The 20,926-nt window shown below is 39.2% G+C and overlaps 1 protein-coding gene across 2 annotated transcripts in view; it reads right to left on the reverse strand.

Moving 5' to 3' along the window:
• Positions 1-20,926, reverse strand: part of KNL1 (kinetochore scaffold 1) — a 69,400-nt gene that overhangs the window by 31,185 nt on the left and 17,289 nt on the right. Inside the window, exons 7-14 of one of the 2 annotated variants that reach the window (XM_030813805.1) lie at positions 20,790-20,869; positions 20,162-20,192; positions 15,497-15,534; positions 11,869-11,921; positions 4,898-9,901; positions 2,326-2,464; positions 1,854-1,921; positions 1,163-1,261 (exon numbers count right to left, since the gene is read on the reverse strand). In XM_030813805.1, the coding sequence (XP_030669665.1) occupies positions 1,163-1,261; positions 1,854-1,921; positions 2,326-2,464; positions 4,898-9,901; positions 11,869-11,919 (5,361 nt within the window). In that variant the 5' untranslated portion in view covers positions 11,920-11,921; positions 15,497-15,534; positions 20,162-20,192; positions 20,790-20,869. The remainder of the gene's footprint in view (positions 1-1,162; positions 1,262-1,853; positions 1,922-2,325; positions 2,465-4,897; positions 9,902-11,868; positions 11,922-15,496; positions 15,535-20,161; positions 20,193-20,789; positions 20,870-20,926) is intronic. The other variant, XM_030813804.1, reaches the window with a different exon arrangement.

The raw sequence follows: 20,926 nt of genomic DNA on the forward strand, positions 1-20,926 counted from the left end.
ATACAGATGAAGCTTTGCTCACTCCACCACCATTCACCTCCTGCTGTGTGGCCCAGTTCCTAACCCCAGGGGTTGGGGATGCTTCATCTACAAGATACTATGTTTCTTAATTTCTAAGAATCTCAGAATGTTTTGGTTCTTTTATTAGTTCTAACTGTATTGGATCAAGATTAGATGATGTAGTCTCTATAAAACCTCCCTTTTTAAAAATGTATTAATGTTTTCTTTGTGGCCAAGAGTGTAACTAACTTTTGGAAATGTTTGATAGACTTAAGAGAAAAAATATTCCTATGTAAGGAATATAAGTTTTTCTATTAATCTTTTCAATTGAGTTCATTGATTGTATTATTCAAATATTCTATGATCTTAAATTTTTTGAGACAGGATACTGATATGTTGCCCAGGCTGGCCTCAAACTCTTGGGTTGAAGTGATTCTTCCACCTCAGCCTCTTGAGTAGCTGTGATTACAGGCACCTGCCACTGTATCCAGTTTATGTATTTTTGATTTTAAAAACTGTTCATTAAAAACCTCTGCTACCCTTAGATTTTTATAATGGAGGAAAAAGCACGTTAGCTTTGTAACCAGGAAAATGTATCAAAAAAATAGATGGCAAGGAATGAAGGGAAAATTCAAATTTTATCTTATCAAAATCCATGATTAAAAAAATCCATGTGAAAATTTTTGTTTTTTGTTTATGCTAACCACAAATCTCTCTACTATAAGAAAACTCAAGGCTGGGCGTGGTGGCTCACGCTTGTAAACCCAGCACTTTGGGAGGCTGAGGCGGGCAGGTCACGAGGTCAGGAGTTCAAGACCAGTCTGGCCAATATGGTGAAACCCTGTCTCTACAAAAATTAGCTGGGTCTGGTGGCACATGCCTGTAGTCCCAGCTACTCAGGAGGCTGAGGCAAGAGAATCACTTGAACCCAGGAGGCAGAGGTTGCAGTGAGCCGAGATCGCGCCACTGCACTCCAGCCTGGGCAACAGAGGGAGACTGTCTCAAAAAAAAAAAAAAAAAAGAAAAGAAAACTCTCTATAGGAAAATTTGCTCTCTTCCATTCTTTTTGTGCTTTTAAATAAATGTTTGCTTTGATGCAGTTTAGTAAAAAGTGCAATATATTTTAACTGAAATAACCAGTTTGCCAAGAAACTGCACTTACATTGCCTGGGAGATTGCTCTGTCGGGGTTTCTGTATCAAGATGTGGACCTGGAGAAGTATAAAGAACTCTCTAATTGTTATTCTCCCATCTTGGAGTTTCTGAGAAAAGAAAAAAAGTTTGCATGACCATTCAATGTGATCTCACTTTGATATAACCACCTCATTTGTTTCTAAAAGCTTAAGGTATCTTGTATACATTTACGGAAATATTATCCAGACATCTGCAGGCTATAAATGAGCAGATTTTATCTAAGATCATTTCTTAAGGTTATTGAATAACAAATAGAGTTTTAAAAATCCCAAAACCGAAAACATACATCATTATTTCTCTTTTTTTGAGACAAGGCCTTGCTCTGTCACCCAGTCTGCGGTACAGTTGTGTGATCACGGCTCACTGCAGCCTTGAACTCCTGGGCTCAAGTGATTCTCTTGTCTCAGGCTCCACGTTGCTGGGATAACAGGCATGAACCACCATGCCCGGCCAAAACAAATACCTTTTAATCGTGACTTCTACTCCATTTAATTAATCGTTATGTTGGATCTTTAACAAAGAAAAGTAGTCTTCTGTATATTTGAAATATTTCATAATTAAAAAAAATTTTTTAAACCAAGAATATTACATGTATTAGAAATGAGACGTTTAAACCTCTTTTCTTTATAAATAAAAAAAAGGAAAAGAATTTTAACATACCTCCCTCAAGCTCTCTTCACAAATAGTATCTCTGAGAAACTGTGATTCCATTTGACTACTGCGGTAAGCTAGAAGTAAAGCAAATTCTGGTGATGAACATGTCAAAATTAAACTGTGAACTTAATTGTGGTTATCATTCAGATTGTTTCTGATCCTGAAGCCACCCACTGGGATCTTTCTGGGAAGACAGTCATATAGCAGGGCAAAGTATACTATAGTTTTAAGGCTCCAGTGTTTCTCCACTAATTATAAGCCCATGAAGGAAATCACTCTATTTCTCTGTAGTATGTCACTTCTCAGTGCATTACAATAACTAAGAATTAAAAGTAAACTAAATATTATTTTACTGATCAACTTTTTATAACCCCAAAAAGGCATATACAACATTCAAATATTTCCTGAACTGAAAACTACTTATTATTAGTTAAGTAAGCAGATGGCTGCTATTATTTAGCCTTCATGAAGCTCTTACTGCTGAAGTCCAGAGAGGTCCCATCAGCCTTGATTGAATCCAGAGAGCTGCTGCAACTAGATGGGGTCCTGCTCAGGTTTTTTATCAATACACTGTTAGTACTTTTATCTACATCCTCTTCAGTATGGTGATCAAAAATCTGAAATTGTCAATTAAGGAATATCATCAGAATAAAATATACACTGTATACTTATGTCAAACACTAACAGAAATACTACTTCTAACATACAATTTATCTATAATTCATATGAAATATCTTAGGAAAGAATTAGAATAAGTAACAAACATCTTAAGCCTTTAATTAGAGTTAAAAGTAATTTTATTGAAAATAACTCTATGAATTATACTGTGTATGCAAATTATTTCTCATTATCTAAGTTATAATCAGATCCTGTAAGCTACCAAATGTTCACCTATCCAATTATTCAACTACTAGCCACCAACAGCAAGGCAACCACACTGCAGAAAATCAGACTAGAATATTGGCTGTATGTGGTGGCCCTGGCTAGAGTCCAGACAATAAACTTATTTCCAGGCTTTTCTACTTTCCTCCCCAGCTGACCAAGACATCTTTAGCTGAATAAGTTATGTGGTCCTTCTTTTACTATTTTAACCATTTGACTTCACAGCTTTAAATGCCATCTTCATCTATCTTCTTACATGCTTTTTGATAAGATTTTTTTTTTTTTTGAGGCAGAGTCTCACTCTGTCGCCCAGGCTGGAGTGCACTGGCGCGATCTCGGCTCACTACAAGCTCCACTTCCTGGGTTCACGCCATTCTCCTGCCTCAGCCTCCCGAGTAGCTGGAACTACAGGTGCCCGCCACCATGCCTGGCTAATTTTTTGTATTTTTGGTAGAGACGGGGTTTCACCGTGTTAGCCAGGATGGTCTCGATCTCCTGATCTCGTGATCGACCTGCCTTGGCCTCCCAAAGTGCTGGGATTATAGGCGTGAGCTGCCGCACCTGGCTGAAAACAGTATATTCTTTTATGTAAATGCTATTAAGGGGGCTGGGCGCAGTGGCTCACGCCTGTAACCCCAACATTTTGGAAGGCTAAGGAAGGTGGATCACTTGAGATCAGGAGTTTAAGACCAGCCTCGCCAACATTGTGAAACCCTGACTCTACTGAAAATACAAAAATTAGCTGGGTGTGGTGGCACATGCCTGTAATCCCAGCTACTCAGGAGGCCAAGGCAGGAGAATCGCTTGAACCTGGGAGGCAGAGGTTGCAGTGAGCCGAGATCACGCCACTGTGCTCCAGCCTGGGCAACAGAGCAAGACTTAATCTCAAAACAAAACATAAATAAACAAACAAACAAACAAACAAACGCCATTATGGGCCATGGTGGCTTATGCCTGTAATCTCAGCACTCTGGGAGGTCGAGGTGGGTGGGTCACTTGAGGCCAGGAGTTTGAGACCAGCCTGGCCAACGTGGTGAAACCTCGTCTCTACTAAAAATACAAAAATTAGCAGGGCATTGTGGTGTGTACCCGTACTCCCATCTACTCGGGAGGCTGAGACATGAGAATCACTTGAACCAGGGAAATGGACGTTGCAGTGAGCCGAGATCACGCCACTGCACTCCAGCCTGGGCGACAGAGCGAGGGTCTGTCTCAAAAATAAATAAATGAATAAATGCTATTATGTAAGCTCCATGAGAGCAGATTTTTGACTGCATTCCCACCACATAAAACAGTGCCTAAGACATAGCAGATAATCTATATATTTATCGAAAATAGAATGCAGGCTGGATGTGCTGGCTCACTCCTGTAATATCAGGACTTTGGCAGGCCAAGGTGGGTGGATCAGCTGAGACCAGGAGTTCAAGACCAGCCTGGCCAACGTGGGGAAACCCCATCTCTACTAAAAATACAAAAAAAAAAAAAAAGAAATTAGCTGGGTGTGGTGCCAGGCACCTGCAATCCCAGCTACTCAGAAGGCTGAGGCAGGAGAATCACTTGAACCCAGAAGGCAGAGGTTGCAGTGAGCTGAGATCACACCACTGCACTCCAGCCTGGGCAACAGAGCAAGACTCTGTCTCAAAAATAAAATAAAATAGAAACAAAATCAAATAATAAAGAAAATGGACTCTCAACTTCTACATATCCTTGTCAGCCAAGGAAATTCAGTCAAGCTTTACTTCATGCAGTTGGCAAAATAAAAAGCTTTTTACTCCCCAAATATAACAACACTGAAGATGACCTTTCAAGCTATATATAACCTCCCTAGAGATTCTTATATAAAGCCAAATTGACAAATCACTAAAGGTGACAGTATTTACCTTTTGAAATTTTTGAAATTATACAATTTTAACTTTGGCTACTTTTTGTACAATTTTCCATTTAATTTTTTTGTGACTATTTGTCACTTTAAATTGCTTTGAAGTCTAGCTGTTAGTCAATTAATTCCTGAGGGTTCTACATACAAATATTTCTCCAGCCCTATAAGTGGAAATAATCATTTTCTGCCTACCCGAGACTAAGATTAAAATTTGAGAATACCCACAATTTAAAAAAACAAAACAAAACCCAAAATTCAAGAACATTCCTTGGTTCAAGACAGAGCTCACCTCCCGATCTTGTGTTGAATCACTAAATTTAATCTCATTTTTTCTGATTTTTTTCTCCTTATGAATATCTTCTTCTTCTTGTACCCACGTTCTTTTTTGGCTATTGCAAGTTTTTTCCATTTTATTTTCATATGGTGAAATCTCTTTTTGGTATGTCTCAATCAAAGCCTTTTCCTCAGTTTCTATGTTAATAGAGTCTGAAGAATTGATCTCATCAGGATATACAGGAAGATTTTCCTCATTTATATATTGAGAAGGACTTAGGTTCAGTTTAGCTGCAACAGATCCGATGCCTGAATCTTTGCTAGAGACTGGCTGAGTTTCTAAGTGATTTATATCAGTTGTGTCTGCTGGAATCTGTTCGAGGTCATCAATACCAGTGACACTACAATTTCTCTTGTTTGGCAATCTAGGCAAAAAGATTCCCAAAGAACATCTCCTTACTTTATCTTTAAAAACCGTCTTTGACGGTAGAGAGGTGGTTTCAGATCCATTATGAGACTTCTTATTTTCTTCATCTCTACTATCTTTAGCATTGCTGGAGATTATGTTAATATTATGTATTTCCCTAGCTTGCACTATACTCATATCATTGTGTGCCTTATTTCCTAATTCAAGTAATTGCTCTGGAAGGGGTGGCATATGAACAGCCTGAAAAGCTAAGAACTCTTCAATTTTTCCATTCAAATTATTCAGATTTGGTTTGATACTATGAAAACACGGAACATTAGATGTAATTACAGGATCTGGTGCTTCTCCAGCATTGACATGAGTTTGAATGACTTGCTTAGTTAAGTCTGAGTTACTGTGGAAATCTAGAGCTGTATTATAGTTAGTCGTTTGAATATTTTCCTTCAGTTCTTTTTTACAGGCTGCAGCAAACCACTCCTCATCATTGAGTATTTTGGGCTTGTTTTCACATATGGGTGCAGAGGAATTTTCTATAATATTTAAACTCTTATTTCCAGCTTTAGACAGTATTACTACATCTTTATTGATACTACTCTGTCCTTTCTTAGGTAATGGAGGTTGGTCAGTTGAGAAATGAGGCTGAGAAATAACACAAATATCATCAACATAGACTTTCATTTGATCCTTTGGAAGCTTAAAAGATACTCGCTTTGAATTAAGTTTAGTCATCTCCCCCAGATCTTGACTATATACTAAAGTTTGATTAGCCAATAGATTTCGTGGATCCTTAATCAGATCTTGATCTTTGTGCAGTGTTATGACACAGTCTAACTGTCCTTTGGTACTGGTTTGAATAACTTCTTCCTTCTCTAACAAAGGACAAGGAGCAGAGAGAGGCTGTCCCTCAGATTCCAAGTAATATTCACTGGCAAAATCATTTACATAAGCAAGATCATTTTGCACTGGGCAATAATTGGCTTTTTCCTCATCTTTATCACATAAGGTCAAGCCACTACCCTCCAAATTATCAGTACAGGAAATAACATTTGGTAAACAGGAATAATTATCACTGGATCCACAAACAGCAGTTGCATGACTGCTTGTAAAGTCCACATTTTTTCTATCTCTATTATTTAACTGACAGCTTTCAACTTGGGCTTTTTCCAATGTACAGGCCTGGTCTACAACTTTCCCTATGACCTTTTCATCCACAGCAGCACTATGAAATTTGATGATTTCATTAGTAGTTCTACTAGTAGAAGAAAAGAGTTGTTGCTTTTGCTCAGTGTGAAGAACAATTTTGTTTCCTACAGCCAGTGCTTGTTTTTCAGCAATTTCTTGAACACAGCTATTATCCTTAGGAAAGGAAACACCCAAGTTTTTTCCTTTTCCTATTCCAAATTTAGGGTTCTCTTCAAGTATTTTCTCTGTGGCTTGACAGTCAATGAAAACAGTATGGGAATTGGTGACTTCCAGATCACTGTAATTATCTGTGAACAATACGGTTTTGTCCATGGGCCTAATAGCTATTTCATTCGGCAGGAAAGTTTTACATTCTAAGGCAGTTGTGTGACTCCTAGTGATCTCCATGTCATCCTGCCCACATGAATACAAAATAGTTTTAGAAGCCCCTGCCAAATGGAAGTCCTCTTTATCCTCCAGGGCACTTTCGTTATCTATTTCCACCATACAACTCTGGGTAATATCCATATCATTTTTATCATTCTCTGAAAATACAATGGTCTTGTCATCTTTTAGCTTAAGGCTTTTTCTTCTCTGACTTTTGTCTGATAGAGGTTCATTCAGAAATCCAGGATTTTGTACATCTTTGATGTTTTTGCAAGTGGCTGATTTAGACAATTCCATGTTATCAGCTACCGCTACAGGGCCCCTATTATTAGACCATTCCTCCAGAGGAGTTAGCTGGCTGTCATTTGCTACTAGACGGTCACTTTCACCATTTTCTGGAAAGCAAACACTCTCCTCAGTAGGAGTACATATCACTGTTGGTGTTCCTAGGCTTTTCCTTTGGGATAGTTCAAAGTTAGGTCTGTCAGTTCTTTCCTTTTCTTGGTAGTCAATGAAAACAGTATGGGACTTTGTCATTTCTAGTTCAACATGATTATCTACAAACACTACAGTTTTGTCCATAGGCCTAGTAGTTATTTCATCTGGTGAGACAGTTTTACATTTTAAGGCAGTTGTGTGACTTCTAGTGATCTCCATGTCATCCTGCCCACATGTATATAAAATAGTTTCAGAAGTTCCTGCCAATGGCACCAAATGACAATCATGTTTCTCTAATAAAGGTCTATGGCTTATTTCTATTGTATAACTCTGAGTGATATCCATATCATTCTTATCATCTTCTGAAAATACAATAGTCTTATCAATTTTTGGTCCACCAACACTTTTCCTTCCCCAAATTTTGATGTTTTGCTTTTCCTTTGGAAATTTAGGTTTCTGTATACTTTTGTCCTCTAACACATCCATAATACAGTTGGATTTAAGTACTCCACTTTTTTCTATGGGACTTTTACCACATTTTTCAACCTTTACAGCTATCTGTCTGCTCATTGTTGTTAGCTGGCCAGTAGTGTGTTCTAAATTAGTTTTACCAAGTTCTTGTAGTTCAGAAGGATCAAATCCAATGACAACAGTGTGGCTCTTTGTTAGATCCATATTTTGCTCTTCCTCTGAACATATAATCATCTTGTCATGGCAATAGTCAGGTGTGGGATTGCTTAAACTTTTCCTCAGTGACTCAGCCAGTTTAGAATTCTGGCCTAGTACAGATTTCACTGTATGACTACTTATAGCAGTATCATGATTTTTCATAGAGAACTGTCCTGATGAAAATAATGGCTTTGTGGTAGAAAACAAAGATTGTTCCCATGAAACTGTATTTCTATTAGCTATTTGTTTATCAAGAACTCCACCACAGTAGACTATATTATGGCTTGTTGCTATCTCCTGATTACAATCAGCTGACTGAGGAGAATCTTTATCAAGGTAGGGCAAAATCTTCAAAACCCGATCTTTGTCTTTGTTCCAGGTGTCGGTTAAGCTGTTTTTGGCTATTATGTCTGATCGTTGAAATGGTTCATTATGACTTTTGGTAATTTCTTCACATTCATCTGAAGAGCTTTTGCTCTGAGAGTGAGATTCACTGGTATTCTCCGGTGCTAGATTATAAGTTGCAAGAGGAACCTGACTTCCTAAGTTACTTGTGTGATTTTCAGTCAAATCCATATTTTCACCTGATAAGAGTTCAGTCTTTCTATCAGTCAGTGAAATAGACAAAGGATTTGATAGGCTTTGCTGTATTCTTTCCTTAGATACATGAGAAACTGAGTTACAATTTACATTCATTTTCCCATCTTCTGATGTGGTCATACGATTTTGGAGCATCATTTCTTTTTCAGGTGTTGGTGCAGCTGCTATTTGCACATTTGATTGATCTTGTTTAAAAATCTGATTATCTATTGCAACTGTATGACTCTTGGTAATGTCCATGTTCTCCTCTCCGGAATAAATAGTTTTCTCTGTGAGACAAGACATAGCATCTGGACTGCAATACATTTTAGAATAATTACTGTCATGCTTTAGCAAATTTTTCTCCTCTCTCATACCTGAGAGACATTTGGTCATTTCCATGGCATCATTACAACTAGAATAGAAAACAGTCTTATAACCTTGAATAGCTGGATTAGAACATACAGATTCTAGGGTCATGGCTAATATTCTGGCATCTTGATTACAAGTCTGTGAGACTATGTGAGTTTCTGCCCCCATAATATGACTTCCGGTAATATGTATTTTGTCTGCAGAGTTTATGGAAGAGTCTTGAAAAGCAGCATTTTGTTTACTCTTAAAAATTGTTTTATTTCCTGAAGCTTTAGTTCCATAACCTGTTGTTACATCCATGGCATTCTGAGTTTGATTTTCTATTTCAGAAAAATTACCTGTTGCAGGTAAAATCCGCATACTGTGGTTAAATGTCAAGTCCATAAAGTCATTGCCATAAATTGTAATATCATTACCTTTAGATTCCCGTGAGTTGGTCTCACTGGATGTGGGAATCAATGTCTGAATACTGGCTGTATGACACTGGGTGAAATTCATCCCATCATCTTTTTCTCTAAAGATCCTAGTAATATTACTGTTATTCTCATCTTCATTAAGAGATACATGCATTTGATGTGTAGAAGAGGCACTATTTGGTTCATTGGAATAAATAGGTATCTCAAAATTTTCTTTATCAGGCCCATCAGGAAAAGCATTACATTTTCCTGTTTTCAATCTTTTTATGAAGTCATTGAAATTTATTTTATTTTCTGAAGAAGTGTTTTGATCCATGGAAAAATTTACTTCTTTTTTCATTCTTGAGTCCTCAGTGTGAAGCTTTAAATTAGCTAGAAATGATGTGGTATCTATCTTGGTGGACTTTTCACTTTTGGGATTATCTAAAAGGCCTTCTTTGGTAATCATTACAGTGTGACTTGATGTCAGGTCCATCTGGTTTTCATCTGAAAAAATGACTGTCTGATCATTTGCGTGTTTCCTTTCATGGTTATGTTCTATAATTGAAAACTATAATGAAAGCAAAATGTAAGAGATCAGAACAAAAGCAAACTTTTAAAAAGGCATTTTACAACATGTACTATATAAAAAATCCTCAGTAATGGTTTCATAACACATTGGTTTGCTTGAATCAATGGTGTAGTATGTTGCATATAATTTGTCATTAAAAATTATTCTTGGGAAGCCAAGGCAGGTGGATCACAAGGTCAGGAGATTGAGACCATCCTGGCTAACACAGTGAAACCCCGTCTCTACTAAAAAATACAAAAAACAAAATTAGCCAGGAATGGTGGCGGGTGCCTGCAGTCCCAGCTACTCGGGAGGCTGAGGCAGGAGAATGGTGTGAAACTGGGAGGCGGAGTTTGCAGTGAGCTGAGATCGCACCACTGCATTCCAGTCTGGGCGACAGAGCAAGACTGTCTCAAAAAAACAAAAAAATTATTCTAGGCTGGGCACAGTGGCTCACACCTGTAATCCAAGCACTTTGGAAGGCTGAGGCAGGGGGATTGCCTGAAGCCAGGATTAACAAAGTAAGATCCTGTCTCTACAAAAATTTTTAAAAATTAGGCACAGTAGTCATGCCTGTTGTCCTAGCTACTAGGAAGGCTGAGGTGGGAGGACTGCTCGAGTCCAGGAGTTTGAGCTGTCATAGGCTAGGATCACACCATTGCACGCCAACTTCGGCAACAGAGTAAGACCCAATCTATTAGGAAAAGAAAAAAAATTCTAAAGTCTGTGAGTAATTTACTTTCTAGTGTTTTGGGACAAATTAAAAATTCAAGGTTAATTATAAACCCACTAGAATGACTAAAAAATTAAAAACACTCGGCCGGGCGCGGTGGCTCACGCTTGTAATCCCAGCACTTTGGGAGGCCGAGGCAGGCGGATCACGAGGTCAGGAGATCGAGACCACGGTGAAACCCTATCTCTACTAAAAATAGAAAAAAGTTAGCCGGGCGTGGTGGCGGGCGCCTGTAGTCCCAGCTACTCGGAGAGGCTGAGGCAGGAGAATGGCGTGAACCCAGGGGGCAGAGCTTGCAGTGAGCCGAGATTGCGCCACTGCACACTCCAGCCTGGGCAACAGAGCGAGACTCCGTCTCAAAAAAAAAAAAAAAAAAAAAAAAAAAAAAAATTAAAAACACTGACAGCACCAAATGTAAACATGACAAAAATTCTAATTACTATATTGAATAGAAGGTCACTCTTATCCTAAATTTTAAAAGTCAAGGAAAGGCATAAGCCCATGATGGCTAATCTATATTACATTCTAGACTGGGCTTGGTGGCTCACACTTGTAATCCCAGCACTTTGGGAAGCCGAGGCAGAAGGATCCCTTGAGCCCAAGAGTTCAAGACCAGCCTGGGCAACAGAGTGAGACCTTGTGTCTACAAAAAAATGAACAAAATTAGCTAGGCATGGTGGCATGCACCTGTAGTCCCAGCCACTCAGGAGGCTGAGGTGAGAGGATTGCTTGAGCCCAGAAGGTTGAGGCTGCAATGAGCCAAGATTGTGCCACTGCACTCTAGCCTGGGCAACAGTGTAAGACTGTGTCTAACAACAACAACAAAAATCCTTCTTGTAGGAGACAGCTTAAAATAGACATATATATATATATATATATATATATATATATTACACTCTGTGCTACAACAGTTTTTTTGGTGAGGACACAGATTAACTCCTTGCTACTGAAAGTATGGCCTATGGACTTGTGTACTAGTATCACTAAGGAAATAGTTAGAAATAAAGACTCACATGCTCTTTAAACTTTGAGAGGTACTGGTATACTGTATCTCCCATTATTTAAACTGGCAGTGACTTAACTATCCTTAAGTTAATTGGAAAGGTAGGAAGCCTTTCCAGTTTATGCTGATTCATTTTGTTAAGTCATCCCTAAATTATGCCATTATCATTGAATTGTGTTTTCTAACAATCAAAAGACATTAAAATATGAAGGTATTTGCATGAACTCATACCTCCTTCTGTTGCATCTGGGTATGAATGGGAGCAGAAAGCAATGTGTTCATCCCTATTTAGAAAAAAGAAAAAACTATAGTCAGAAAACATATCACTGAGCCTGATTTTCCTTTTCTTAGGTTCTTCGTCATTTACAAGTATTTACTAGAATTTACCAGTAACTAAGCCCTTAAGAACTTACGTATTAAATTTTTAAAAATTTTTTAAAAATTGATACATAATAGTTGTACATATTTTTGTGTCACATGTGATATTTTGATGCCTGTATACATTGTATAATGATCAAATCAGGGTAATTGGAACATCCACCACCTCAAACATTTATCTTTTGTGTTGGGAATATATAAAATTTCATAAGACTTTTAATTATCCTATGTTAGTGACAGAGAGACCAATAATTATTGGGTCCTCTGTGTGGCTGAAATATTTTTATAATGTGGTGGTGATTTTAAAGATGGAAAGTTTGGACTACTACTTATTATTATTCACTTCTCTATTTTTATTTCCTGGATAGTAGAAGTCCCATGGAGAAGAGCATCAAGTGACGAGACTGAAAGGTTAGGGTAGGATTCTGAAGGGTCTTTTATTCTATGTTAAGGAATCTAGACATTCCCATGATAAGACATATGTGCTTTATTAAAAAAATCCCATTATAAAATACAATGCATTTTAGAAAAATAGTGAAAAGTAATAAGGAGAGGTAGATTCAGGAGAAGATAAACCAATAAGGAAGTTACTACAATAGTTCAGATTAACGCAAGTTAGGGCAACAAAGAAATGGAAATGGAAATAAAGGATTAGACTCAAGACTTATTTTAGAACTACAAATCAGACTTTGTAAATAAGGAAGGGATTCAAAAGGCTATATTAAAACAGGAAATACATTTAAAAATACTTACATTTAAAGTTTAAAGGCAAATCTTTAGAACATATTAAAGAATTTATGACAAGCTTGAGTACATATAATGAAATAATTATAAGTTTTTTTTTTTTTTTTTTTTTTTTTTTTTTTTTTTTTTACTAAAAGCCTTATTTATATGTCAGGCTTCCATTCATTTTTTCAACAAATGTTGATTCAGAACCTATTACATGAAAAACAAACAAACAAACACGCCTCAACTGTCTACTAAGATATAAAGAAGAACAAGACAAAATTTCTGGATTTCTGGACTCCCAGAGATGGTAGTTCAGGCTATTCTGAGCACACTTCCTATGGGGTAGCCCTGCTCCTCAAGGAGGAGTATCACCCACCCCCGCAAAAAAAGTTTTGGCCTCTTTAATAAGACAGCCAGAGATAAATACTTAAAATATAATGTGATAAATTCTAAAATATACTGAGAAATAAAAGAGATGTTATGGGAGCACAGAACATGTGACTAACTCCTTAGTTTTGCCAGAGAGGGTTCCATTTAAGCCAGTGCTACTTGAAGTATGGTGCCAGACTGTGAACTGCTTGTTACCTATTCATAACGAGATAAGGAGCTGGCGGCAAACATAAATCATATAATAATAATTGCTAGGAAAAAAGTGTAAGCTAAACTAAACAGTGGCTTAATGCCACAGTTAATGCATATTATGGTGCCAATTCCTTTTCTGTCATGGACTGAGCAGTTAGTTTGTGGACTGGACACTTTCAATAGCACTGAAGTTAAGCTAAATAAGTAAAAAATGAGAAGCCTGACAGGCAAACTGGAGTAGAAAGATCACTTTAGACAGAGAAAATAGCATTTATAAATGCATATAGGGGCTGAGCGCGGAGGCTCACGCCTGTAATCCAAGCACTCTGGAGGCCAAGGCAGGTGGATCATCTGAGGTCAGGAGTTTGAGACCAGCCTGGCCAACATGGTGAAACCCCATCTCTACTAAAAATACTAAAATTAGCTGGGCCTGGTGGCACGCGCCTGTAATCCCAGCTACTTGGGAGGCCGAGGCAGGAGAATCGCTTGAACCCGGGAGGCAGAGGTTGCAGTGAGCCAAGATAACACCACCTCACTCCAGCCTGGGTGACACAGTGAGATTCCGTCTCAAAAAAATAAAATGAAATAAAATGAAAAATAAATGCATATAGGCAGAAAAAGAGTTTATATAGTGAACTGCAAATAATTCATCATGGGCTAGAGCATGGGATACCTATATAACAGGCAGGAGATAAGTTTGGAGAAGAAGACAGGCCAAGTGATAAAGGACATTCTAACTCACTGCTAAGGAGTATGGGCTTTATTCTGTAAGCAAAACAGTGTCATTGAACCATTTTAAGCTGGGAGGTAACATAATCAAATTTAGAAATATGGAGAATGGATTGGAAGGATAAGAAATGAAATACAGTAGCCCAAGAAAAAATAATAACGACTTGAATTAAAGCAGTGACAGAAGGAATGCAGAATAGGTAACAGATTTTCAAGACATTTAGGAGACAAAATAGAAAGTAGGCCAAATGCACATTAGACATAAAGGAAGAATTGAAAATGACTTCTTGATTCCTGACTTCAGTGAATAACTGAACGAGCGGGAGTCCAAGACAGAGAAAACAGGAGAAACAGGAGGTTTGAAAGAAGTAATAGTGAGTTGGCTGCGTACAGTGGCTCACACCTATAATCCCAGCACTTTGGGAGGCCGAGGTGGGTGGATCACCTGAGATCAGGAGTTTGAGAGCAGCCTGGCCAACATGGAGAAACCCTGCCTCTACTAAAAACACACAAAAAATTAGCTGGGTGTAGTGGGGCACCTGTAATCCCAGCTACTCAGGAGGCTGAGGCAGGAGAATTGCTTGAACCCGGGAGGTAGAGGCTGCAGTGAGTCCAGATTGCACCACTGCACCCCAGCCTGGACAACAAGAATGAAACTTTATCTCAAAAAAAAAAAAAAAAAAAAAAAAGTAATAGTGAGTCTGTGAAATTTTAAATTGAAGACACTGCGTAAAGAACAAAGCCCTGGGCCGGGCACGGTGGCTCACGCCTATAATCCCAGCACTTTGGGAGGCCAAGGCGGGTAGATCACAAGGGTCAGCAGTTTGAGACCAACCTGACCAACATGGTGAAACCCTGTCTCTACTAAAAATACAAAAAAATTAGCTGGGCGTGGTGGCGGGCACCTGTAATCCCAGCAACTTGGGAGGCTGAGGCAGGAGAATTGCTTGAAACTAGAAGGCGGAGGTTGCAGTGAGCTGAGATTGTGCCACTGCACTCTAGCCTGGGCAATAAGAGCAAAACTCCGTCTCAAAAAGAAAAAAAAAAAAAAAAAAGAACAAAGCTCTGTTTGGAGCCACTGCTAGAGTGCAGTGGCGCGATCTCAGCTCACTGCAATCTCCGCCTCCTGGGTTCAAGCGATTCCCCTGCCTCAGCCCCGAGTAGCTGGGACTACAGGAGCGCACCACCACGCCCAGCTACTTTTTTGTATTTTAGTAGAGACTAGGTTTCACTATGTTGGCCAGGATGGTCTCCATCTCCTGACCTCATGATCCGCCTGTCTGAGCCTCCCAAAATGGTGGGATTACAGGCGTGAGCCACCGTGCCTGGCCTCTGTCTGCTTTTTTTTTCATGGTTCACGGTTTCTTGTACATATTAGTGATCAAGGAACCTAGATGAATAGACTATCTTACTATAAGAAAAGTATTCTAGTCATACTCACCAGTAATCTCACAGTAATTATCTTCTAATTTCTTATTCCTAAAAATTAAAAAGTATTTTTATAATCTGTACCCCAAACAATTACCAAGAATCTTTCAATAACAGCTTAAAGAGTACGGAAGGTGAAAGACTTTCATAGAATGCCTAGCAGAAAATTATAAAGACATCTTTTTAAAAAAGACTCATCTAATGCAGAAAATTATAAAGACATCTTTTTTAAAAAAGACTCATCTAATACTGGCTGAAGGAATTACAAGGCAACTAAAGGATACTTTTCAGATTGGTCTTAATGGTTTGCTAATTTCAAGAATATTAATGAGTTAGGACCAATCTGAAAAGTATCCTTTAGTTGCCTTGTAATTCCTTCAGCCAGTATTAGATGAGTCTTAGTAAAATAAAATAATAAAATAAAATGATATTATAAGCATGTCTATGTTAATAAATTTGAATTGACACAAGACAAAATAGACCATTGGCAAAGTCCTATAACTACTAAATTAAACAGATAATTTAAGACCTTAAAAAAAATGGTTTGCTAATTTCAAGAATATTAACTCGTCATTAATATTCTTGAAATTAGCAAACCATTAAGACCAATCTGAAAAGTATCCTTTAGTTGCCTTGTAATTGCTTCGGCCAGTATTAGATAAGTCTTAACAAAATAAAATAAAATAAAATAAAATAAAATAAAATAAAATAAAATGGTATCATAAGCATGTCTATGTTAATAAATTTGAATTGACACAAGACAAAATAGACCATTGGCAAAGTCCTGTAACTACTAAATTAAAACTTTTTTTTAAAACTTCAAAAAAAAACAAAAAAGAATATTATCAGCCAGCCATGGTGGCTCACATCTGTAATCCCAACACTTTGGGAGCATGAGGTGGGAGGATCACTTGAGACCTGAAGTCCAGGGCTGCAATGAACTATAATCATGCCACTGCACTCCAGCCTGGGTGACAGAGTGAGACCCCATCTCAAAAAAATAAACTAGAAAAGTATGCTTAACATATACTGCTTGCTTATTTTTTCAAAAACTGACCTATAAAGCAATTCCTTTTCTAAAACTTGAGCCTTAAAACAAGAAGTACATAAAAGAAACCACTCAAGTGTCCATCAATAGGGAGTTCACTAAATGTTGGTGCAGCCATACAAGAGATTGTAACAGACTGAGGGAAATCTTTATGTAATAACACAGAAAGTGCTACAAGACATATTATTAGGCAATCCCATTTTTGTCTTGTTTAAAAAAATAAAAGCTAAACATGCACTTGAACATACAAAAAAAATTTCTGCAAGTACACCAAAAATCGTCAACAGTGGTTATCTGTGAGGAGTGAGTCACCTGAAGAAGAGGGAATAGGCTGGGTGCGGTGGCTCACACCTGTAATCCCATCACTTTGGGAGGCCAAGGCAGGGAGATCACCCGAGGTCAGGAGTTTGAGACTAGCCTGGCCGACATGGTGAAACACCGCCTCTACTAAAAATACAAAATTAGGCCGGGTGCAGTGGCTCATGCCTAAAATCCCAGCACTTTGGGAAGCCAAGGCAGGCAGATAAACTGAGGTCAGGAGTTTGAGACCAGCCTGGCCAACATGGTGAAACCCTATCTCTACTAAAAATACAAAAATTGGCTGGGCGTGGTGGTGTGCGCCTGTAGTCCCAGGTACTCGGGAGGCTGATGCAGGAGAATCGCTTGAACCCGTGAGGCGGAGGTTGCAGTGAGCTGAGATTAGGCCACTGCACTCCAGCCTGCACAACACAGCAAGACTCCATCTCAAAAAAACAAAAGGGGGGCCTGACGTGGTGGCTCACGCCTGTAATCCCAGCACTTTGGGAGGCCAAGGCGGGCAGATCACAAGGTCAGGAGATTGAGACCATCCTGGCTAACATGGTGAAACCCCATCTCTACTAAAAATACAAAAAAATGAGCCAGGCGTGGTGGCAGCCGCCTGTAGTCCCAGCTACTCGGGAGGCTGAGGCAGGAGAATGGCGTGAAATCGGGAGGCGGAGCTTGCAGTGAGCCAAGATGGCACCACTGCACTCCAGCCTGGGCGACAGAGCGAGACTAAACTAAACTAAACTAAAGTAAACTAAACTAAACATAAAATAAACTAGCCAGGTGTAGTGATGCACACCTATAGTCCTAGCTACTCAGGAGGCTGAGGCAGGAGAATTGCTTGAACCCAGGAGGCTGAGGCTGCAGTGAGCCAAGATCATGCCATTGTACTCCAGTCTGGCCAACAAGAGCGAAACCCCGTCTCACAAAAAAGAAAGAAGAGGGAAAGAGGGAATAATTTTTACTTTTCAATGTATATACTTCTGTACCTTTTTATTTAAAAAAATCTTTTTCCTTTAAGCTCTGTTGGAGTTGATTCTGTACCTTTTCTTTTTTTTTTTTTTGAGACGGAGTCTCGCTCTGTCGCCCAGGCTGGAGTGCAGTGGCGCAATCTCAGCTCACTGCAAGCTCCGCCTCCCGGGTTCACGCCATTCTCCTGCCTCAGCCTCTCCGAGTAGCTGGAACTACAGGTGCCCGCCACCACGACTGGCCAATTTTTTTGTATATTTTTAGTAGAGACAGGGTTTCACCGTGGTCTCAATCTCCTGACCTCGTGATCCGCCCGCCTCAGCCTCAAGTGCTGGGATTACAAGCGTGAGCCACCGTGCCCGGCCGATTCTGTACCTTTTCTAAACCATGACTACTATTACTTCCATTTCTTCGTTTCAACAATTTTAAGAATGTAATAGGTAATACTTTCATATGGTTTTAAATTAATAAACCACAAAACCAACATGTAACCTATAGCAAGGTTACTAGTAGGCAATCTTACTAGTTTCTTCCAGAGATATTACGCATATATATGCATAAGTCACTACATATACATACATTATACATGTACACATGAGAAGATACACACACACACACACGCTTTTCTTCTTCCCTGTTTTACGCTAGTGGTAATACATGATGTACTTTGTTTTGCATCTTGCTTTTTATCTTAAGTAATATAGCTTAGAGATTTCTCTATTTAGCATAAAACTTTTTTTCCGGCTGCATAGTAGTCAATTGTATGGAAAATGTACAATTTATTTAACCAGTCCCTTACTGATGGACCTTCAGGACCTTTCACAATGTTTACTATTATAATAAACGCTGCAGTGAATAACCTTATCTATTCATCATTTCAAACAACATTTACAAGTATATTGGTGAGATAATTTCCAGACATAAAACTGAAGTCAAAGGGCATGTGCATTTAAAATTCTGAATGATATTACCAAGTTGCCTTCTACAAATTATACTCCCACTAGCACTGAGTGACTTTTTACCTATTTCCTTAACTGACTGGATAAAAATATCTTTTTAGGCCAGGCACAGTGGCTCACGCCTGTAATCCCAGCCCTTTGGGAGGCCAAAGTGGGCGGATCACGAGGTCAACAGATCAAGACAATTCTAGCCAACATGGTGAAACCCTAACTCTACTAAAAATACAACAAAATTAGCCAGGCGTGGTGGCAGGAGCCTGTAGTCCCAGCTACTCAGGAGGCTGAAGCAGGAGAATCACTTGAACCCAGGAGGCGAAGGTTGCAGAGAGCCAAGATTGTACCACTGCACTCCAGCCTGCCAACAGAACAAGATGCCGTCTAAACAACAAACAACAACAGCAAAAAAACCCTCTTTTTTGGAGACAGAATCTTGCTCTGCTGACCAGGTTGGAGTGCAGGGGCATGATCTCAGCTCACTGCAACCTCCGCCTCCCGGGTTCAAGCGATTCTAGTGCCTCGGCCTCCTGAGTAGCTGGGATTACAGGCACAGTGCCACCATACCTGGCTAATTTTTCGCTTTTTTTTTTTTTTTGAGACGGAGTCTCGCTCTGTCGCCCAGGCTGGAGTGCAGTGGCGTGATCTCAGCTCACTGCAACCTCTACCTCCCAGATTCAAGTGATTCTCCTACCTCAACCTCCTGAGTAGCTGGGACTACAAGCGCCCGCCACAACACCCGGCTAATTTTTGTATTCTTAGTAGAGACGGGGTTTCACCACGTTGACCAGGATGGTCTCAATATCCTGACCTCGTGATCTACCTGCCTCAGCCTCCCAAAGTGCTTGGTTTACAGGTGTAAGCCACTGTGCCCGGCCAATTTTTTGTATTTTTTTAGTAGAGATGGGGTTTCATGATGTTGGCCAGGCTGGTCTCGAACTCCTGACTTCAGGTGATCCACCAGCCTCGGCCTCCCAAAGTGCTCGGATTACAGGCGTGAGCCACCACGCCCAGCCAAAAATATCTCAATATAGTCAAATTTGTACTTCTCTTATGATGAATAAAGATAACCATCTTTTCATTTGTTGAAGAGCTACTGGTATTTGCCTTTCTATGTAATAATATTATAAGAAAGATTAATTTAATAAAAAAAACTAAAGACTTGCTATCTATAGTTTATATTAGTTAATAAATATAAAGGCTTATATATTATATTGTTTCATCACTATTAAAACTATAAACTGTACAATGGCCATATTAATCAGATATAGCAGTACACTAAATTCTGCAAAGAACTTGTTTTCTGAATCAATCCTAAGTATTCCACAAAAGGAACAAAAAAATAAGAAACAAAAACAATATTAATTTATAACTTTTTAAATATAATTTGAACATTACTTACTGTATCAGAAGATTTTCTCCTTCTTCTGTTTCTAAAAATAAAATTAAAATTAAATTTGTCCAAGGGATACACTGATAAAGCATTAGAAAAATTACTTAAGGACGGCCGGGCCCGGTGGCTCATGCCTGTAATCCCAGAACTTTGGGAGGCCGAGATGGGTGGACCACGAGGTCAGGAGTTTGAGACCAACCTGACAAACATGGTGAAACCCTGTCTCTACTAAAAATACAAAAATTAGCCAGGTGTGGTGGCGTGCACATGTAATCCCAGCTACTCAGGAGGGTAAGGTAGGAGAATTGCTTGAACCTAGGAGGCAGAGGTTGCAGTGAGCCGAGATCGCACCACTGCACTCTAGCCTGGGCGACAGGGCAAGACTCTGTCTCAAAAAAAAACAAACACAATAAAATTTAAAAAAAATTACTTAAGGACATTAAACATTTTAAAAAAGTATTAACTGCTGGACATGGTGGCTCACGCCTATAATCCTAGCACTTTGAGAGGCCAAGGCAGGTGGATCACTTGAGGCCAGGGGTTGGAGACCGGCCTGGCCAATATGGTGAAACCCCATCTCTACTAAAAATACAAAAATTAGCTGGGCGTGGTGGTGCATGCCTGTAGTCCCAGCTACCTGAGGCTGAGGCAGGAGAATCGCTTAAACCCGGGAGGCGGAGGTTGCAGTGAGCTGAGATGGCACCATTGCACTGCAGCCTGGGGGACAAGGGTGAAAATCCATCTCAAAATAAATAAATAAATAAATTTACTTAC

The sequence above is a fragment of the Nomascus leucogenys genome, chromosome 6, assembly GCF_006542625.1.
Source record: "Nomascus leucogenys isolate Asia chromosome 6, Asia_NLE_v1, whole genome shotgun sequence".
Lineage (NCBI taxonomy): Eukaryota > Metazoa > Chordata > Mammalia > Primates > Hylobatidae > Nomascus > Nomascus leucogenys.